At 38.7% G+C, this 20,414-nt stretch overlaps 1 protein-coding gene and 3 non-coding genes across 5 annotated transcripts in view; 3 read left to right on the top strand and 1 right to left on the bottom strand.

The window, feature by feature from the left end:
- Positions 1-4,542: 4,542 nt before the first annotated feature.
- TRNAP-UGG (transfer RNA proline (anticodon UGG)) lies at positions 4,543-4,614 on the top strand. Its single transcript has one exon. It is a non-coding gene; the product is annotated as a tRNA-Pro (tRNA).
- Positions 4,615-5,211: 597 nt separating this feature from the next.
- TRNAT-UGU (transfer RNA threonine (anticodon UGU)) lies at positions 5,212-5,284 on the top strand. Its single transcript has one exon. It is a non-coding gene; the product is annotated as a tRNA-Thr (tRNA).
- Positions 5,285-6,782: 1,498 nt separating this feature from the next.
- On the top strand, positions 6,783-6,854 carry TRNAP-AGG (transfer RNA proline (anticodon AGG)). The gene has a single exon. It is a non-coding gene; the product is annotated as a tRNA-Pro (tRNA).
- Positions 6,855-7,151: 297 nt separating this feature from the next.
- The window catches only part of LOC106549926 (ribonuclease), a 22,518-nt gene continuing 9,255 nt past the window's right edge, over positions 7,152-20,414 (bottom strand). The window contains exons 1-3 of one of the 2 annotated variants that reach the window (XM_087714120.1): positions 12,618-12,814; positions 8,910-9,404; positions 7,152-7,246 (exon numbers count right to left, since the gene is read on the bottom strand). In XM_087714120.1, the coding sequence (XP_087570246.1) occupies positions 8,931-9,380 (450 nt within the window). In that variant the 5' untranslated portion in view covers positions 9,381-9,404; positions 12,618-12,814 and the 3' untranslated portion in view covers positions 7,152-7,246; positions 8,910-8,930. Of the gene's footprint in view, positions 7,247-8,909; positions 9,405-12,617; positions 12,815-20,414 lie in introns of those variants that run through there. The other variant, XM_087714121.1, reaches the window with a different exon arrangement.

Here is a 20,414-nt window from a genome sequence, read left to right as displayed (position 1 = left end):
TTAACAATGAATCAAAACAAGAGAATTATTCTATAATACATTTTAAATTGGGTATATGTTTATATTTAAGTGCAGCACAAAACCTTTCTCCCTCTCCACAACAGCCCTGAAAGGTAGGCTAGGCTGAAAGGATCAGCCTCCAGTGAGCTGCTGTTGTTAAAAGGGTCCAGAATTGGGTCTCCACAATAACACCCCATTGGTGCTCCTGAGGCACAGGAGCCAGGTGCTAAATTCCATTAGAATTAGAAATCCATCTCTGTCTCTCTCTCTCTCTCTGCAACATGATTAAAGTTCTTGCTTGCTTCGACAGTGAGTCATTAACGCTTGCCTGGATGGGCTGTCCCTGGTGGCCTGCAACCTGTCATTGTGGTTGAGCCATAAAACTTTTGCACACAGAACCCACACGCCTCCTCGCTCCTCCTGAAAATATCCCCAGCGCGGCAAAGTTTCCTGCTAAACTTTGCAAGATTTAATGAGGTCTCCAGGTAGGCATCGAAGTGCCTGCTCAGAGGGAGGAGTAACGAGAGGGGAGCTGATGTTTCCCTTGGGAAGGTGGCCAAAGAGGATGCTCTTAATTGGAAGGCCAATTATCCTCCCGCAACTGCACTCCAGGGATGTCATTAAAACCACCCGGTGTCTCATCTTGTCTCGTGAGGAATGAGGCGACTTGGCAAAGGAGCAGGTGCAATTATGAACTACACAGCTGAGTCTCCGCTGAGCGTACGGTAGTCCTCTGGGGTGGGCAAAAATCTCAGCAGCAGCAAACGAATTGCGATGCAGCTAATGCTGGATACAGAAAAGGGGATTTATCTAGAACCAGGGCCACAGTCGGTGTGGTTCACTTGAATTTGAATCTAGGCCCAGTTTTACCACAGGGAGCACTGGGGGCTTGTTTGTTTGTTTGTGTCAGAAGCATCACAGTTAAAATAAGGCATACTATAGATATGCTACATATGTATATATAGAAAGAGACCCAATATAATTATTATTATTATTATTATTCTGTTGTTTTGCGTGTAGACTGAGTGCTTATGCACCAGAGACAAATTCCTTGTGTGTCCAATAACACTTATAAAGGCCAATAAATAATATTCTATTCTATTCTATTCTATTCTATTCTATTCTATTCCTATATTTTCCAATCTCTGTTCTGTTCTATTCTTATTCCTATTCTTTCCAATCTCTATTCTGTTCTGTTCTATTCCCTTTTGTCCTTTTCTGTTCAGTTCCATTCCATTCTATTTCCATTTGCTATCTATGCCATGCTATGCTATACTCATTCTCAGTTCTATTCTGTTCTGTTCCGTTCCTATTACTATTCTTTCCAATCTCTGTTCTGTTCTGTTCCATTTGCTATCTATGCTATGCTATGCTATGCTGTGCCATGCTATGCCATGCTATACTCATTCTCAGTTCTATTCTGTTCTGTTCCGTTCCTATTACTATTCTTTCCAATCCCTGTTCTGTTCCGTTCCGTTCTGTTCTACTCTATTCCCTTTCATATTTTCTATTCTATTCTGTTCTATTCTATTACCTTTCATTCCAATCTATTCCATTCCATTCGATTCCCTTTCATTCCATATTTTCTATTCTATTCTATTCTGTTCTGTTCTATTCTATTCCATTCCATTCTATTCCCTTTCATTCCATTCCATTTTTCTTTTCTATTCCCTTTCATTCCATTCCATATTTTCTTTTCTTTTCTTCTTTTCTATTCCCTTTCATTCCATTCCATATTTTCTATTCTATTCTATTCTATTCTATTCTATTCCATCTATTCTATCCTATTCTACTCTATTCTATTCTGTTCTATTCTATTCCCTTTCATTCCAATCTATTCCATTCCCTTTCATTCCATTCCATATTTTCTATTCTATTCTATTCTATTCTATTCTATTCTATTCTATTCTACTCTATTCCATTCCCTTTCATTCCAATCCATATTTTCTATTCTATTCTGTTCTATTCTATTCCCTTTCATTCCATTCCATCTATTCTATTCTATTCTATTCTATTCTATTCTATTCTATTCTATTCTATTCTATTCTATCCTATTCTGTTCTATTCTATTCCCTTTCATTCCATTCCATATTTTCTATTCTATTCTGTTCTATTCTATTACCTTTCATTCCAATCTATTCCATTCCATTCGATTCCCTTTCATTCCATATTTTCTATTCTATTCTGTTCTATTCCATTCCATTCTATTCTACTCTATTCCCTTTCATTCAATTCCATCTATTCTATTCTATCTTATCTTATCCTATCCTATCCCATCCCATCCATTCTATTCTATTCTATTCCATTCCATTCCATTCCATTCCATACTTTCTTTTCCATTCCATTCTATTCTATTCTCTTTCATCCCATTCCATTCTATTATATTCCCTTTCATTGCATTCCATATATTCTATTTTATTCCCTTTCACCCCATTCCATTCCATTTCATATATTCTATTCTAATTATCTTCTATTCTATTCCCTTTCATTCCATTCCATATTTTCTTTTCTTTTCTTTTCTATTTATTCTATTCTATTCATTCCATTCCATATTTTCTATTCTATTCTATTTTCTTTTCTTTTCTATTCTACTCTACTCTATTCCCTTTCATTCCATTCCATACTTTCTATTCTATTCTATTCCCTTTCATTCCATTCCATATTTTCTATTCTATTCTATTCTATTCATTCCATATTTTCTATTCTATTCCATTCCATTCTATTCCCTTTCATTCCATTCCATCTATTCTATTCTATCTTATCCTATTTTATTCTACTCTATTCTATTCTATTCCCTTTCATTCCAATCCATATTTTCTATTCTATTCTGTTCTATTCTATTCCCTTTCATTCCATTCCATCTATTCTATTCTATCCTATCCTATTCTACACTATTCTGTTCTATTCTATTCACTTTCATTCCATTCCATATTTTCTATTCTATTCTGTTCTATTCTATTCCCTTTCATTCCAATCTATTCCATTCCATTCTATTCCCTTCCATTCCATATTTTCTATTCTATTCTATTCTATTCCATTTTATTCTACTCTACTCTATTCCCTTTCATTCAATTCCATCTATTCTATTCTATCTTATCTTATCCTATTCTATTCTATTCCATTTCATTCCATTCCATATTTTCTATTCTATTCTGTTCTATTCTATTCCCTTTCATTCCAATTGATTCCTTTCCATTCCAATCTATTCCATTCCATTCCATATATTCTATTCTATTCTATTCTATTCTATTCTATTCCATTCCATACTTTCTTTTCCATTCCATTCTGTTCTATTCTCTTTCATTCCATTCCATTCCATTCTATTATATTCCCTTTCATTGCATTCCATATATTCTATTTTATTCCCTTTCACCCCATTCTATTCTATTCCATTTCATATATTCTATTCTAATTATCTTCTATTCTATTCCCTTTCATTCCATTCCATATTTCCTTTTCTATTCCCTTTCATTCCATTACATCTTTTCTTTTCTTTTCTATTTTTTTCTATTCTATCCATTCCATACCATATTTTCTATTCTATTCTATTCTATTCTATTCTATTCTATTCTATTCTATTCTATATTTTCTTTTCTTTTCTTTTTTCTCTATTCTATTCTCTTCCATTCTATTGTATTCTGGCTGGGGAATTCTGGGATTTGAAGTTTACAGTTCTTAAAATTGCCAAGGTTGGACACCCTTGATTTAGGACTTCTCCAGAGAGCTAAATCTTCGCTTAATGTGTCCGAAATATTATTCTCCCGTCCTCCCGCACTAGTCTTTCCTGCCTAAACAGCGGGTTGGACTAGAAGACCTCCAAGGTCCCTTCCAACTCTTGTTATTCTGTCTCTTGCTCCAAAGGGCGGGATTTCCATCCGATCCCGCCCCTCTCCTCCCCGATTCCTGGCGCAGAAAGATCACAGCTCTTCTTATCGGCATCCTTGCACGGGCAGCAATAGGATTATTGGAAGCGTCCCGAGGCCATCCTCAGCCTGCCAACGTTCACGTCGGGAAAACAGCTTTTGATGCTGCGGGGAATGAAGCAATTGCCCACCTGCCTTTCCCAGATGTTTGGATCTGCGCTTCTTCCTTCTCTTTTGCAAGGGATCCCGGAATGTTCCACTATTTCCTCGGATCACGTTTCTTTGCCTAAAAATGCGATTTCTGCCTGCTTTCCTCATGTGTTTCTGCGGAACTGGAGGCCATCTGCTAGTTTCCTCTCGCTCTCTTTTTTGTAAAAGTAGGATCTTGTTCACTCGTGGAGTAAATAAATAGAGCGCGGAGTTTGCACGTTCTTGGTTTGGAATGGCACGTTCAGACAACTCGATCCAGGTTTTCATTTTCCCAGTTTCTCAGCGGCAGCCAAGAACAGCATTTCAAATGTTATTACCGAGAGGGACAAAATTAAATGTAGTTTTTTCCCCCTCCTCTAAAAATAAAACAAAACGCGAAGCAGCTCATGTTTTCAAACTTGGATAAAGTTGCCAGAATACCGTCCGTTTTCCGCATTCAAAGAAAGCTTGGGAAAAACTTTGCACAGCTGGCTCGTTGGTCTAGGGGTATGATTCTCGCTTTGGGTGCGAGAGGTCCCGGGTTCAAATCCCGGACGAGCCCTTCTTTTTAATACTTAAAATATGTATTAAATGTGAAAAGAACATTAAAGGTCTTTTTTTTTTGCTTGCTTATAAGATTATGGCTGCAACCGTATAGAACGGTAAGATATTTTGAATGAAAAGGACTTGACTAAATTTGGGAATTAAAAAATATTTCCATGCAAAGAAAGGAGCATTAAAACATGTCAAAGGTGTTAATTTGCTTGATTTTCTTTATTTTAGCTTGGTTTGCTATTTCATTTTCGTCCTTTCTTTTCTTTTGATTTTTTTCTTTGAGAAAAGAGCACCTGGAAATATATTTAAGTGAAAACCCCTAACTTCCCCCAATACATTAATATTAGGTAATAATTAATACATTTAGATTAGGCATGTTGCCTACCTTGAGTTAGATATTTAAAAAGGCAGGATGATGATGATGATGCATGAATGTTAGGAGCATCACCATTAAAATAAGGCATATGACATGACATATAAAATTTAAAATCCAAAGCGTGGTAAGATGAAGAGAGCAATAAATACTGTAAGGCGGTACTGAGAAGGTGCGATTTGCCTAGGTAGTTTCTACGCCACTGACTGCAACTTGTATTGAATCAAGCAGGGCTCCATAGCTCAGAGGGCAGAGCACTGGTCTTGTAAACCAGGGGTCGCGAGTTCAAATCTCGCTGGGGCCTTTGTTATGTTGGATCCAGCAAATAGCCTAACCTTAGTTTACCTGAAGTCTTGTTGGATTAAATAAAGGGGTATTTTGCAATTCTCCCAAACGGTTAGGAACCTTTCCAAGCGCTTCAATTGGAACCGGTTACAAAAGGCATCCAAAAGCGGAAGGGGCCTGGGAAAATAATTAATTTGCCTCTTTTCTTTTCCTTTCCTTTTCCTTTCCTTCTTTTCTTTTTTCCCTTTTCCCTTTCCTTTCCTTCTTTCTTTTCCTTCTTTCCTTTATTTCTTCTCTTTCCTTTACTTCTTTTCTTTCCCCTCCTTTCCCTTCCTTTCCTTCCCTTTCAATTCCTTAAGAGAAGCTGGTGCCAAAAGAACTGAGAATCCGAAAGGAAGAATGACGTTTTGTATCCAGATCCCCAGACACTTGGGCTGCGCGATGCCAGGAGACTCTTCCTGACAGGATCGGAACCATCCCTGCCGGGACCGGCTGGAGATGCCAGCCTGACGATGCCAGGGACCGGAGTGACTGCACTGACAACTCTCTTAAAAGTCTCGCTTTGAGGAACCCCCAAACCCCCAGTTATTTTATTTCACCAATGGGGGGAGTCGTCTGGTTCGAAAATCAAGAAGGAGATTATCCGTCACAAGAGAAAAGTCTTTTTTTCTTTTGCTAGATTCCAGGAAACGAGGCTTGGGAAGTCTTTCTTTCTTTCTTTCTTTCTTTCTTTCTTTCTTTCTTTCTTTCTTTCTTTCTTTCTTTCTTTCTTTCTTTCTTTCTTTCTTTCTTTCTTTCTTTCTTTCTTTCTTTCTTTCTTTCTTTCTTTCTTTCCTTCTTCCTTCCTTTTCTCCCATCCATCCATCCTTCCTCCTTCCCTCCCTCCTTCCCTCCTTTTTGTCTTTCCTCCCTCCCTCCCTCTCTCTTTCCTTCCTTCGTTCCTCCCCCCTTCTTTCCTTTGTTCCTCCCTCCCTCCTTTTTTGTCTTGTCTTCCTTCCTTTTCCCCTCCCTCCATTATGTCTTTCCTTCCTTTCTTCCTCCTTCCCTCTCTTTCCTTCCTTCGTTCCTCCCTCTTTCCTTCGCTCCTCCAACCTTCCCTCCCTCCTTTTATCTTTCCTTCCTCCCACCCTCCCTCTTTCGTTCCTTCGTTTCTCTCTCCCTCCCTCCTAGTTCTCTTTCCCACTCGTTCCAATATGTCAAGATTTTTTCCCCTTTCCCCTTCCTTACGGGATTATGGAAGAAGGCAAGGAAAGAGCTTTCGATAAATGCCCAGAAATATATTCTGCTGGAAAGAGATGAATTCAAACTAGAAGGCAGAGATAGTTAAAAAAAACGAACAAACACCTTTTTACTTTGGAAGATGTGAGATTGGTTTTCATGCCACTCCCCTTCTTCTTTCTTTGAGGACGGACAAACAGAAAGGTTTTAATCCCCACTTTTAAATCATGGTAGACATGTTTACCACTAGGTGGCCCTAAAACTAAAAAATGGTGCTGAAGAAAGTTGGTAACGGCGCAGGCTCGTTGGTCTAGGGGTATGATTCTCGCTTAGGGTGCGAGAGGTCCCGGGTTCAAATCCCGGACGAGCCCTTCTTTTGTACTTTGTTTTGAAGAACAATTCTGTTTGCTACTTCAGAAGGATTCTTTCAGCAACAGGAATTGTTCACCTGGGAAAAATAATCAACTCAATTGTTAAAACTGCAGGTTGAAAGAATACAAATGTTGGACCTACATACTAAATATTTCTGGACGTTTTTGCATTTGCAAGTCAAATCAAATCTTTATAACAGTCAGAGACCAGCATATTACCATTCACATTTTTTTTTTAAAAAAAATAGTATTAATGAATAAGAAACAACTCCAAAGCATGCAAAAAAACCCCACCAGTTTTAAGCACAGTTGGTTTTTATTTCCAAGAGAAAAGCAGAGAGACAGATTTTCTTCTTCATGATGAAGTGAGCACAGATGGGAGAGTTGAAACACTGAAGATTGGGAGAGATTGACATGGATATAATCTAAGTATGGCGTCATGAAGAGTTGAAAATAACTTGATGGCATAGAATCAACCAAACAACCTATCAATTAATCATCAACTCTAATAAACAATCATCTACGTACAACTATAATGGAGCCCAAAATGATAGAAATGTTAAGTGACTTTTGTTTGTTAAGTGAGTTTTGCTCCATTTTATGACCATTCTTGCTTACAGTCGTGAAGTGAATCACTGCAACTGTTAAGTCAGTGTTTCTCAACCTTGGCAACTTGAAGATGTCCGGACTTCAACTCCCAGAATTCCCCAGCCAGCATTCGCTGGCTGGGGAATTCTGGGAGTTGAAGTCCGGACATCTTCAAGTTGCTAAGGTTGAGAAACACTGTGTTAAGTTCATAACATGATTGCTAAGTGAATCTGGCTTCCCCATTGACTTTGCTTGTCAGAAGGTCGCAAAAGGAGATCAACGGTCATAAATATGAACCAGTTGCCAAGCCTCTGAATTGATCACGTGACCATGGGGATACTGCAACGGTCATAAGTGTGAAAAGCATCACTTTTTTTTTTCCAGTGTTACTTTTTCCCCCCAAGTCAAGCGACTATCAGGTTTCCAAGTGATGAAAGTGTGGCCTAATTCCAGTTTGTGCCAGATCCAGAATTATAACAGACTTTGCCAATTTGATGTCCACCTGAATAAATTTGAGATTTGTTTTCGAAAATTGGACTCTGCTAATTTCATTTTTTGAATGTTAGGTTTCCAAGTGATGAAACCCATTCAAAAAAGAAATGCGCAAAGTCCATCTTCGAAAACAAATTTCTTTTATTTAGGTAGACATCAAATTGGCGATGTCTGTTCTAATTCAGGACCTGACACAAACCGGAGTTACATCACATAATATTGTAAGTTAGAAACATCCCTCAAAAGTCACCTTCTCCAATAAACCCGCCATCCACATTGCCCGGTGCAGGGGTGGGTTTAAACCGGTTCACGGCGGTCCCTGCGAACCGGTTGGTCGGCGAACCCAGAAGTAAGTAACTTCCGGGAACGGCAAAGGGCGCACCCGCCCGCCCGCGCTCCTTACCCGGTTTTGACGAGTTCTGCGCTTCCACGCATGCGCAGGACGCATACAGCACCTGCGCGATCTTCCAGGAGCAGCTGGAGCATCGCACAGATGCTAGTACGCATGCGTGCACTGCGCGTGTGCACGAGGACGCCGCCGGCCCCGTTCCAACCGAACGGGTTGGAACGGGGCGAGAAACCCACCCCTGGCCCGGTGTCTTCAAACTCCTTCTTCCGTTCTTAGCAGGAGCAGCCTCTGTTCCCACGGGAAAAAAGTTCACCTAGCCAAAACAATCCTCACTATCTATTTGCTCCTTCCCTCCACCTTAAGAATGTGGCAAGCCCCCCAAAAAACCCTTACTTGGTAAAGAGAAAGAAAAAGGAATAAATGAGTATAATAGAGAGCTAAATAAAATGGCTACACATAGGTCAAATTCGGACAGTCACTCGACAGTGACTTTTTTCTAGAGATTTTTTTCAATGCCGTTGTAACTTGGAGCAGTCACTAAATGGATGGTTGTGAGTCGAGGTCTACTTGTAGAAGCAAAGAGGGAGAGAAAAGGCAGATGGCTGAAATGGTTACTTTGGACCCACATTTTTTCATAACTCTTCCAGCTACATATAATCTGGAACTTCGGTTTCCAAGTGGACGGGGCAGCCATCTTCGCAAGCGATGATAATCCTATCGACAGCGCTGGTTCCTACGTAGTTGCAATCTGGAGCCCAAGAGCCCCTCTGAAGCTTGCACAACGTCAAGGGGAAGCTGGAGTTACTTTCCCGGAGGTCTCCTGTGGTTGGTTCTCCTGCCGGACCACAGACAGCTTGGATCTGAGGGACTTCCATGTGGACAAATGTGTTGAGATGTTTACAGTATTTATTGGTCGCCAGGTGCCGGCGTTTCATCATGAGGTTGCAGTACTGTTGGGCATCCGTGACTTCGGTCATTGGGTAGTCCACGTGCTGTCGCAGGAACTTCTCAAAAGTGGCGGCATTGATCATGGCCAACCAAGCCATCAACAGGAGGAGGATTGTGGTTAGCCCAGGAGTTAGGCTCTTGTTGGTCATTCTTGTCTTGGTCTTCCTCAGTAACTTCTCAAGAGAAAGGAAAAGAGAAGAGGGAATGAAATCAGGTGGGCTGTAGAAGGAGGAGGTTGGACGTCCAAAGCAGAAAAACAAAATGGCTTCCTCAGGAAAGGTCAAAGCATAGGCTATTGTCCCTATCTGCACCTAACACAGGACAAATATTTCTAAATTGTTTCAACTCCTACCCTCAAAACGACCCTACAGAGCACTGCACACCCGAACAACTAGACACAAGAACAACTAGACGCCATCATTCTGCTAAACAAATAACTCCCTCAATACTGTTACTAAGTCTGCATTACTATTACTACTAGTCTTCTCATTGTTCCTATCACCCATCTCCTCCCACTTATGACTGTATGTAATTTTGTTGTGTGTATCCCTACAATTTATTTTGATTGTTTCCTAGTATGATTTGATTGCTTAATTGTGCCCTATGACTATCATTAAGTGTTGCACCTTATGATTCGTGATGAATGTATCTTTTCTTTTATGTACATTGAGAGCATATGCACCAAAGATAAATTCCTTGTATGTCCAATCACACAGCCAATAAAGAATTCTATTCTATTCTATTCTATTCTATTCTATTCTATTCTATTCTATTCTACTCTACTCTACTCTACTCTACTCTACTCTACTCTACTCTACTCTACTCTACTCTACTCCCTATTCCCTATTCCCTATTCCCTATTCCCTATTCCCTATTCCCTATTCCCTATTCCCTATTCCCTATTCCCTATTCCCTATTCCCTATTCCCTATTCCCTTTCCTTCTCTATTCTCTATTCTCTATTCTCTATTCTCTATTCTCTATTCTCTATTCTCTATTCTCTATTCTCTATTCTCTATTCTCTATTCTCTATTCTCTATTCTCTATTCTCTATTCTCTATTCTCTATTCTCTATTCTCTATTCTCTATTCTCTATTCTCTATTCTTCTCTTCCCTTCCATTCTCTCCCCTCCCCTCTTCTCTTCCCTTCCATTTTCTTCTCTCTTCTCTCTTCTCTCTTCTCTCTTCTCTTCTCTTCTCTTCTCTTCTCTTCTCTTCTCTTCTCTTCTCTTCTCTTCTCTTCTCTTCTCTTCTCTTTCCTTCTCTTCCCTTCCCCTCCCTCCCCCCTCCCCCTCCCCCTCCCCCTCCCCCTTCCCTTCCCTTCCCTTCCCTTTCCACTCCACTCCACTCCACTCCACTCCACTCCATTCCATTCTATTCTATTCTATTCTATTCTATTCTCATTGATGTTGTCTTCATCTCTGGCTTGCCTAGGCATGAATCAGGTTTAGGTTGTCCCTAGTTTGACTAATTTATGTGACAAACCAACATAATATCTGGCATTGCTTTTTTGGAAAAGAGGAAGAAGTCCATATATTGCCTGGCCCAGAAAGTTTTGACAAGTTTGGGACATTGGCCTTCTTTGCTGTGGCACCGACATTATGGATCATTCTCTCTTGGATATTAGCTCCATCATTTCTGATGTTCTGGAAGTCCCTCAAGAGCTGGTTATGCCATCAGATCTGGGGGTCCCAGGGAAATGGAGACTTGTTTAGATGGTTCCACTATTGAGGTGGATTTATTCCCACCCTCTCTTTTTTAGATCTGTATACATTTTTAGTTAATTTTCTTCATTTTAATGCTGATTTTTCTATTTTTAAATGTCTGTTTTTAGATATGTACTCTTTTTAAATTGACTAGTATACACTGTTCCAGAGTCACCTTTTGTGAGGTGGGTGACTATATAAATTTGAGAAAGAAGAAAAGAAGGAAGGAAGGAGGGAAGGAAGAAAGAAAGAAAGAAATGAGACAAGAAAGAAAAAAGAACTGTAATCATGGGTAACAATAGAGGGATGGGCAGTATTCATACAATCTTGATTTAACTCTTCAAGTTCACACCCCATACCATAAACGAATGGCTGAATTCATACTATGCTAAAGTTAGCACTAGTCAAATTTAGTACTTTCTGTGAAGGCATCCTCTGATCTCTCATCTCTAAGTAAGCTTCTGGTATTTTATTTATTTATTCCTGAAAATGTTCTTTTTTCCCTATCTGCCCTTATATTTAAATATCCCAACATTCTGATTGTCTGTCGTTCTCTCTCTCATCCATCTCTCTCTCTGTCTCTCTCTCTCTCTCTCGCTAGCTATCATTCTCTCTCTCAACTATATCTTTATCTCCATCCATCCATGCATCCATCCATTATCAATCCATCATCTGTCTGTCTGTCTGTCTATCATATCTATCTATCTATCTATCTATCTATCTATCTATCTATCTATCTATCTATCTATCTATCTATCTATCTATCTATCATTTCTTTATCTCCATCCATCCATGCATCCATTATCAATCCATCATCCATCTCTCTGTCTGTCTATCTATCTATCATATTTGTCTGTGTCTATCTATCTATCATCTATCTATCTATCCATCTATCTATCTATCTATCATCTATATTCTCTCATCTCTCTCTCTCTCCATCCATCCATCCATCCATCCATCCATCCATCCATCCATCCATCTACAATCTCATCTCTCTCTCTCTCTCCATCCATCCATGCATCCATCCATGCATCCATGCATCCATCCATGCATCCATGCATCCATGCATCCATCATCTCTCTCTCTTATTTGCATCTCTCACCATCCATGCGTCCATGCGTCCATGCATCCATGCATCCATGCGTCCATCTATCCATTTATCTATCTTATCTATATCTATCTATCACCTATCATTCTCTCGCTCATCTCTCTATATCCATCCATCCATCCATCCATCCATCCATCCATCCATCCATCCATCCATCCATTTATCCATCCATCATGTATCTATCCATTATCTATCTATCTATCTATCTATCTATCTATCTATCTATCTATCTATCTATCTATCTATCTATCTATCTATCTATCTATCTATCTATCTATCTCTACCTACCAACCTACCTACCTACCTACCTACCTACCTATCATCTATCACATATCTCTATATCTCTATATCACTATTGTTAAGCAGGGAAAATCCACAGTGGTTTTCAATTATTTGTTTTAAAAGCTTCTACACTTTAGGTTCTTTAGAAAAAGATGAATTGGAGAAAGAATGTTAATTCTCTTTTTTCCTCCCTAAAGGTCTACTGCCATCTCTTATTCATCCCTTCCACCAAAGGATGGAAACACTACAAATTTACACCTTTAAACAATCCAGACAAATCTCATAACCCACCTTGTGTTAAAATGCTCCTGTCTCCTCTGGCACCTTCTCTGAATATCAATTAAGGAAGCCAAGCGTCCAAAGGGAGATGAAGGGGTGTTTGTTACCAGCAGGAAAGAAAACAACAGGAAATACCAGAAGGGCTTCCATTCAGTGGTAAAGAACTTCCAGAAACTGCTAGAGGCTTTCACACATTGCCAAGTGTCTGTGTCAGCATGAGGACTAGGAGCTTTTTTTTTTTTGTTAAATGACAGCTGGCAAATTCCATTCTGTTCAGTTGTGGGTGATGGCTGAAAAGAGTGACATATTTCCTCCCCCCCCTCAACTTCCAATATGTTTCTGTGGTGGCTCTAATCCAAATTGTTGCTGTAAGGAATAGACTTAATCATTGTGGGCCAACGTTCTCATTGTGAGGTTGAGCTGACTTCACAGCTATGCTGGTGTTGGATGAAATTCCTCCCTGTGCCACGTTGTTTTAGCATGGCATCTTAAACACACTACCAGCAATCAAGCATTGCTGCTTAATGAGCAACCCAAGGTCATACTGTAGTCTTAACGTGCGAGCAATTCATAGATGCACTTTATTAAAGGTTGACTTTGGCAGTGGTTGGCTCTTCAAATTTCAATTTAGTTTCTGAACGTTTCATTACCAGACTACGTAACATCATCAGCAGGACTTTCATGTCCTATTCTCCTTAGCTTATAAACGTCTTGTGTGCCAATGTGGTCAGTTGGTCATGTGACCAACCGGACCTATATTTGAATTCTGAGCAGCTGATTGGTTCTCTTGTTGAATGGTTTCTTATGTATAGATATGCTTCGATCAAGATCAATTGTTCAGGTCAGATAGATACAGGTTAACAGAGTTGGAAGGGACCTTGTAGGTCATCTAGTCCAACCTCCTGCCCAAGTAGGAGGCCCTACACCAGGGATGGTTAACCTTTTCAGCACCAAGTGCCGAAATTGGATCCCGCCTGCATGCATGTTGGACAGCTGGTCCGGTGTCCTTGTGTACCAAGCAGCTGCTTCCTTTAGGATGTCCGTGCCAGCCAGCTGGTCTTCATGCGAATATCTATATATTAAATTTTTGTATTTTATTCCAATTTCATTTTAAACTGTGTTTTGTTCCAATTTCATTTTAAATCGTATTTTATTACAATTTCATTTTAAATCGTATTTTATCCAATCCCACTTTAAATTGTCTTTATCAGATTTTAGTAATAATTTGTGTCCGGAACAGGGGGGATATTCAGCTTGTTCTCTCCAATTTGGGTAAACTAGTAGCGGTGGCTGTGGCTCCGCCCACCTGGCCCGATGTAATGTGTGAGCACTGCACATGCGCAGAAGTGAAGCGAGCATGCGTGCGCGTGCACTCACATTTACGAAGCGGTAGGGAAGGCAAGTGAATCCCACCTCTTGTCTAGAACTCTGCACTTGGATAGGGCCCAAGGGCTAATCAATAAAGTAAACTCATAAACAGAACACAGAACCATCCCATTTCCCCTCCCTCTGGCCAAGCCGGGAAGGTTGTGGATCACTGATTTAGTGAATCCAGCTTCCCCCATTGACTGATTTTGTTGCCCCTGCGAAGATTGTAAATAGTGAACACGTGACCCTGGGGCACTGCAAGCATTGTAAATACATGCCAGTTGCCAAGTGCCTGAATTTTGAGCACATGACACCAGGGAGGTCGTAACGGTCGTAAGTGGAAGCACCAGTCCTAAGTCATTTTTTTTTAGCGCTGTAATAACTTTTGAACGGCTGTTAAAGGAATGGTTGTAAGACAAGAACCACCTGTATTGTGCATAGTTGGTGAAGATGGCAGAATTTCCTGAGATGGCAAAATTGACTTGTTTGATTAGGGAGAAGACAATAAGTACAATTATTAGCTACAGGAAACCCTTTATGGACTTTTTGCTGAAAATGGGAAAAAAAAACCTGAAGTGGTAATTTATGGATCTGATTATTAGAAAGGATAAAAGAGAGGAAGAAGGCAAATATGTGACCTTGACAAGAATAAATGATAAATTTATTTTTAATTGCTCTAAAGATTGGATGCTGCTTCTTTATTTTTTTCCCTTCCCCCATTTTTGTTTCTTTATCTATTTACTATTGTTCTTTTCTCTTTATCTTAAATTTGTATTGCTTTTACTATTGTGTAAATTTTTCATTTCTTTTAATAAAAAAGACCTAGATAACCAAGTTAGAGACAAATCACCATGGAAAAAAAATCAATTCTTTGTGGTTACCAACAGTCAATATTGCTTGATGGCATGCAATAAGTCAATCAATCAATCAATCAATCAATCAATCAATCAATCAATCAATTGTATTTATATGGAGGTAGATAGTTTCTCCTGTTTGATTGATTATTGTGAAGTAGCACATTAGTAGCAGGTACATATCTTTGTAATAAAGATCATGAAAATATACTGTTGAGAATGAACAACAGAATACATAGTTGAATCTTTAGCAGGGGTGAAATGCTACCGGTTTGGATTGGTTTGCTCGAACTGGTAGTAAAATAAAATGCTACTGGTTGGGAGGAATTGGTATTTCTGACTGTCAGCTGTGATATGCGATTTATATTAGCTGGAATTGTTGGATTTCCTGCTTTCTAGCTAATTTAAATTGTGCGTCACAGCTGATCATCGAAAATAGCAGGTCCTGCGCATGCGCAGAGGTTATCCTGCACATGTGTGCGCTCACATTGCCTGAACCAGTAGCGAAGGTAAGTTGGTCTTTAGCTATGTTTTTGTGGTGAGAGCAGCAGGAAGTCTTGTGACAACATGTGCTCCTGAGCCTATGCTGAGTGCTAAAAGGATAGTGAGTCATTGGATAGCATCAGGTCCAATTCAGGATGAAAATTGCTCATAATATTGCTGACTAGGATACAGAGTATGGGCTTAGCATAGCTAAGCAAAGAATATGTATTTTAAGTGAGATAATTAGATCTGTTAAGGAATGTACAGGTAGTTCCTGACTTACCACCACAATTGAGCCAAAAATTTCCATTGTTAAATTCTGCCCATTTTACGACCTTCCTTGCCACGTTGTTAAGCAAGATGTTAAATTAGTACCAAAGACAAATCTGGCTTCCCCATTAACATTGCTTATCAGAAGGTCACAAAAGGTGATCACAGGGTCCTGGGACACTGTGACCGTCATAAATATGAATCTGTTGCCAACCCTCAGAACCACATGACCATGGGGATGCTGCAAAGGTTGTAACTGTGAAAAATGGTCATAAGTCACTTTTTTCAGTCCTGTTGTAACTTTGAACATTTGTTCTTTTCTTTATTTATTCCTGCAAATAAGTTCTTATTTTTCCAACTGCACTTACACTTAACTGTTCCAACATTCTGATAGTATATCTAGGTATCTTCTCTCTCTCTCTCTCTCTCTCTCTCTCTCTCTCTCTCTCTCTCTCTCTCTCTCTCTCTCTCCCTCCCTCCCTCCCTCCCTCCCTCCCTCCCTCCCATCCATCATCTGTCTGTCTGTCTGTCTGTCTTTCTGTCTGTCTGTCTGTCTGTCCAGCTATCTATCTATCTATCTATCTATCTATCTATCTATCTATCTATCTATCTATCTATCTATCTATCTATCTATCTATCATCTATCTATCATCTATCTATCTATCTATCTATCTATCTATCTATCTATCTATCTATCTATCTATCTATCTATCTATCTATCTATCTATCTAGCTATCTATCTATCTAGCTATCTAGCTATCTAGCTATCTAGCTATCTAGCTATCTAGCTATCTAGCTATCTAGCTATCTAGCTAGCTCTCTAGTTATCTATCTAGCTATCTTATATCACTCTGTCACTCCTCCATCTCTCTTTCACATGCACAAACGAAAGTGAAGGATTTTGTTGTGTTGGATCAACTGAATGATGAACCATAAGTTGATTGATGGCCTTGTTGCCTATTATGTTGTGGGCTGAGAGAATGTGATTGACCCAAAGTCACTCAGCTGGCTAAAGCAAGATAAGATAATCTGCTAGTTTTCTAGCCTGGTGCCTTAACCTCTAGGCAAACTAACTCTTTGCACTTTATTTCACAACAGATACCAAGAGTTACACTTGCTTAGCCGGCCAAGAAGGCGATGAAGCCATTTCCCAGAGAAGGTTCACTATGAAGAGTCATGATCTCTATAATTATAGGTTTGGTTGTTAGTATTTTCTGATTAATATAATTTTGGTTAAACAGATGCATGTGAAGATGAAGATGAATTGTTTAGAACCACTTACTGACTATGCAAAATGTTGAAATTTGGGGTTTATTATTTCAGCTCACTTAGTAGAAAAGAACTAGACCTCAGAATCTCAAGAAGGAAGCAGGTGAGATGTCTCATTTTCCTCCACTTCAAGGAGGAAGGAAATATGAATTGCAGACTCAGAGTGGGATTCATGTAATGTCCCCTTGCAAGAGCAGTATATTGATGTATCAGAAACAAATATCAGTTAAAGGTATAAAAACCTTTATTTTCCTGGGATCAATCCTGAGCTATAAATATTCTCCTCTGTTGTGAAGAATATTTATATAGTTCTGGAAGATACCAGGAAAATAAATATTTCCCACCCATCTCCAAATATTACCTGTTAATGGAGGTAGGGTAGGATTGTCTTCCAAGTTGCATTTTCTAAAAAGGAGGGAACATGTCTAAAAACAGCATCAATTGCCTACCTTTAAAGATAAAAATGTCATCACTGGGTCTTTTGGGAAAAGTTCTTCATGAACCCACTGTTTTGTCTCACATAAGTTAGAAAACTTCCCTATGGCCTTTGGGTACCACTTTTAAAAAAGCTCTTAGATAGTCTGGAATTGATTCAGGAAATTAGCTTCAATCAAACTTTTGTGAAATCTTCCCTTTTGATTTTGGGTGACATTCTCCAATCATTCTTTTAATTCTAGCTAGATTTCTGGTTTCCACCCATGGATAAATCAAACATTTCTTTGGAAATGGGTGTTTAAGGCTTGAATGTTTCCTGAAAATGTGCACCCTCTGTGTATATATACTTACCACTGCTGGTCAACATTGGGGGCTTTTAGAGAGGATGCTGATGCTGCGATGACATGACATGTGATCATGGAGCTCCAAGATCACAGTTGATACTTTTGCCGCTGGGCGGTCCTTTTGGACCTAAACCGTCCCGAAGAGACAGTGATAGGGAAGAGTACGTCCTACTGATCTCAGGGACACGGCTAAGTCCCTGATTGATCCAGGAGAATATATTTTTGTCAGTGACAGAAGCAAACCATTGAAGCTGCTGAAGTTGGGACAGCTCCAGAACAGGAGGAAAATGGAAAGAGAAAGTGTGTCCATCTGGTGAGGAAATCCTTTTGTTATAAAAGACTCTTCCACCCCAAAAAATGAAAGCTAAATTAAATTTGAAAACAGAATAAGCGGTGAAATTAAGCCACATTAGACAGTTTGTTATCCTTTTTCCCCCTCTTTTACGGATGGAACTTCTGCAAATGTTTCCTATTCCTTAGGTTGAACGGATTAGTTTTTCTTCTTCTACTTTTTATATTCTTTCTTTTACCTATGGATTAAAATCTTTTTCTTTATTTTTATAATGCTGGATTGGATGGGGTTTTTTTCTTTTTTCTTTGTTCCACTTAGAATTTTTGTTTTCTTTAAGTCCAGAATATACAGAAGATATAAAAGGAATACAAAGAGGGCTGTAATAACAGAGGGAAAGGAAGTAACACTGCCCTTGGAGGCTGGAGGCTTGAATCTTGGAAATATTGTCCTTTCCTTTTTCTCTTTGATCCTTTGACTTTGTATTTCAAGGTTTTTCTGCTTGTTTACAGAGGGTGATAGTGAGAAGAGCATGGGTTGTTTATACAGGTGCTCTTTGGGAACATCATTGGTCGCTGGAGTGGAATGAAAACAAAGCCTTGTCTTGAAAGATTATAAATGAACTTGCTTTAAACCTAATAAAAAGTTTTGAATGCCAGAGTGGCAGTGTTTACAAGTTGGAAGAATGGTGCAACATGAAAAAGAAACCTTAACATTGCAAAAGATTATGTTTGAAATTCAAAAATTATTAGAAGTAACAGAGAAAATTGAGACGAGATTGGAGATCATAGATTGTAGAACCGTAAAATTTGATGGAAAAATTGAGGATGTTCATCAAATGAAGAAAGTGGAGGTCAGAGCTCTAAAAACTGAAGGAAGAAATAAACAAAGAGATAAGAAAATTGTTGATACCGACAGTGAACTGAGCATGGTTGGAAATGGAAAGAGTGGAATATGGAAAGGGGAGAAAGATGGACTGGAGCATTACCCCAGATTTCAAGGCATAGAAGAAGAAAAGAGAGAAGAATTTATGGAACCAATGAGATAAATTTTGTTAGAAGTACTAGTGATAACCAAAGATAAGCTGATTGAAGAAGCAGATAGAGGGTTTTGAACCTATACAAGATATGCAACAAGCAACAAGTTGCGAAGAGAAGTACATACAAAATTGACTAAGGAATTAACCAGAATACTAATGCCACAAATGGCAAGAGATGTAACACTGCACTATTACTGGAAAGACACAGGTTGATATATGAAAGCTTATTATAAAAATTAAGCCAAACTTAGTTAAATTTAGAGCATTATGTAAAAAATGAAGTGATAATGGATATAGTTAAGTAAATGATTGATAATGAGAATAATGTATACATATGCATTGGTTTGATAAGAGGAAATTTGATATAAATTGCAAATGGTGACTACGAAAGGAGGTTTAGAAACTCTGTTATTAAATATAACCATTTTTTATTTAGAACATGTTATAAAGATGTAATGTTATTGGATGATATTTGGAAGAGTTAATGGAATGCCATTATGTGGTTTTGCTTTAAATCTGGAATATTTTAGGTAAAAGGACGTAAAATAACACACACACATATACAAATATATTTGATGTAAAATATATGATTTGACATGAATTGTAGGTGACGATGGTGGAAGGGATGCACCAATTGACACACTTTCTGCAATTTGTAATGGAAGATGGTTTTGTGGGTTTTTTGTTTGTTTTGTCTGTTTGTGTTTATTCAAAAATGTTTTTAAAAACCAGTGGGAGCTTTTAGATAATTGAGCTGGAGATAAAACCAGTTATAAATGAAATTAATTAGAGAGCCCTGCTCTGAAGGACACGAGCAATTAAAAAATGAAAAACATCAATCAATCAGTCAGTGAATCAATCAATCATCCAGTTTTCCATTACAATATGTGCATTCTACCTTCATTGGTAAATTTTAAAGAAATAAATCTTGGTTTTACTAACAATGGTCTCAAACAGGCAAGGAAATTTCTTTAGAGTGACTTGTGAATTAATCACCTGATATACAAAGGGAGTAAGTGCTGAGTAAATAAACATTTGTGATCTAGATTTGGAAATATTACATAGGCTATCTTTGTTTATGATTTTGACCGAGCCGTATGATTGAATTAATGGTCATGAGCCAGTTTTGATAAAATACCTAGCACTGCTATTGGGTCATAATTTAGAAGCTTCCTTGGTATCACTACAGTCAGTGAGTGCAAGATGTAGAGTAGGAGGGCCCCTAAGCTAAAGAAAGCTTGGAGGGCCCATTAATAAAGAAATGTACCAGAAATGCACCTGAAGTATAGCTAAACATATACACATACAAAAGTATATATACATACACACATAAACGCATACATGCATGAATATAAATATAAACTTTGTGTGTAGGTGTGTGTGTTTTCTTTTTGAATAAGGGATCACTTTATCTTGACAATATAATAAAAAAAGTTCATTGCAAGCAGCCTCCCAATT

Source organism: Thamnophis sirtalis, unplaced genomic scaffold, assembly GCF_051295495.1.
Source record: "Thamnophis sirtalis isolate CommonGarterSnake01/CBP01778 unplaced genomic scaffold, rThaSir2_p1.2 scaffold_4, whole genome shotgun sequence".
Taxonomy (NCBI): Eukaryota; Metazoa; Chordata; class Lepidosauria; order Squamata; family Natricidae; genus Thamnophis; species Thamnophis sirtalis.
Note: the sequence above shows the minus strand (reverse complement) of the source record. Positions and strands in the feature narration are given on the sequence as shown.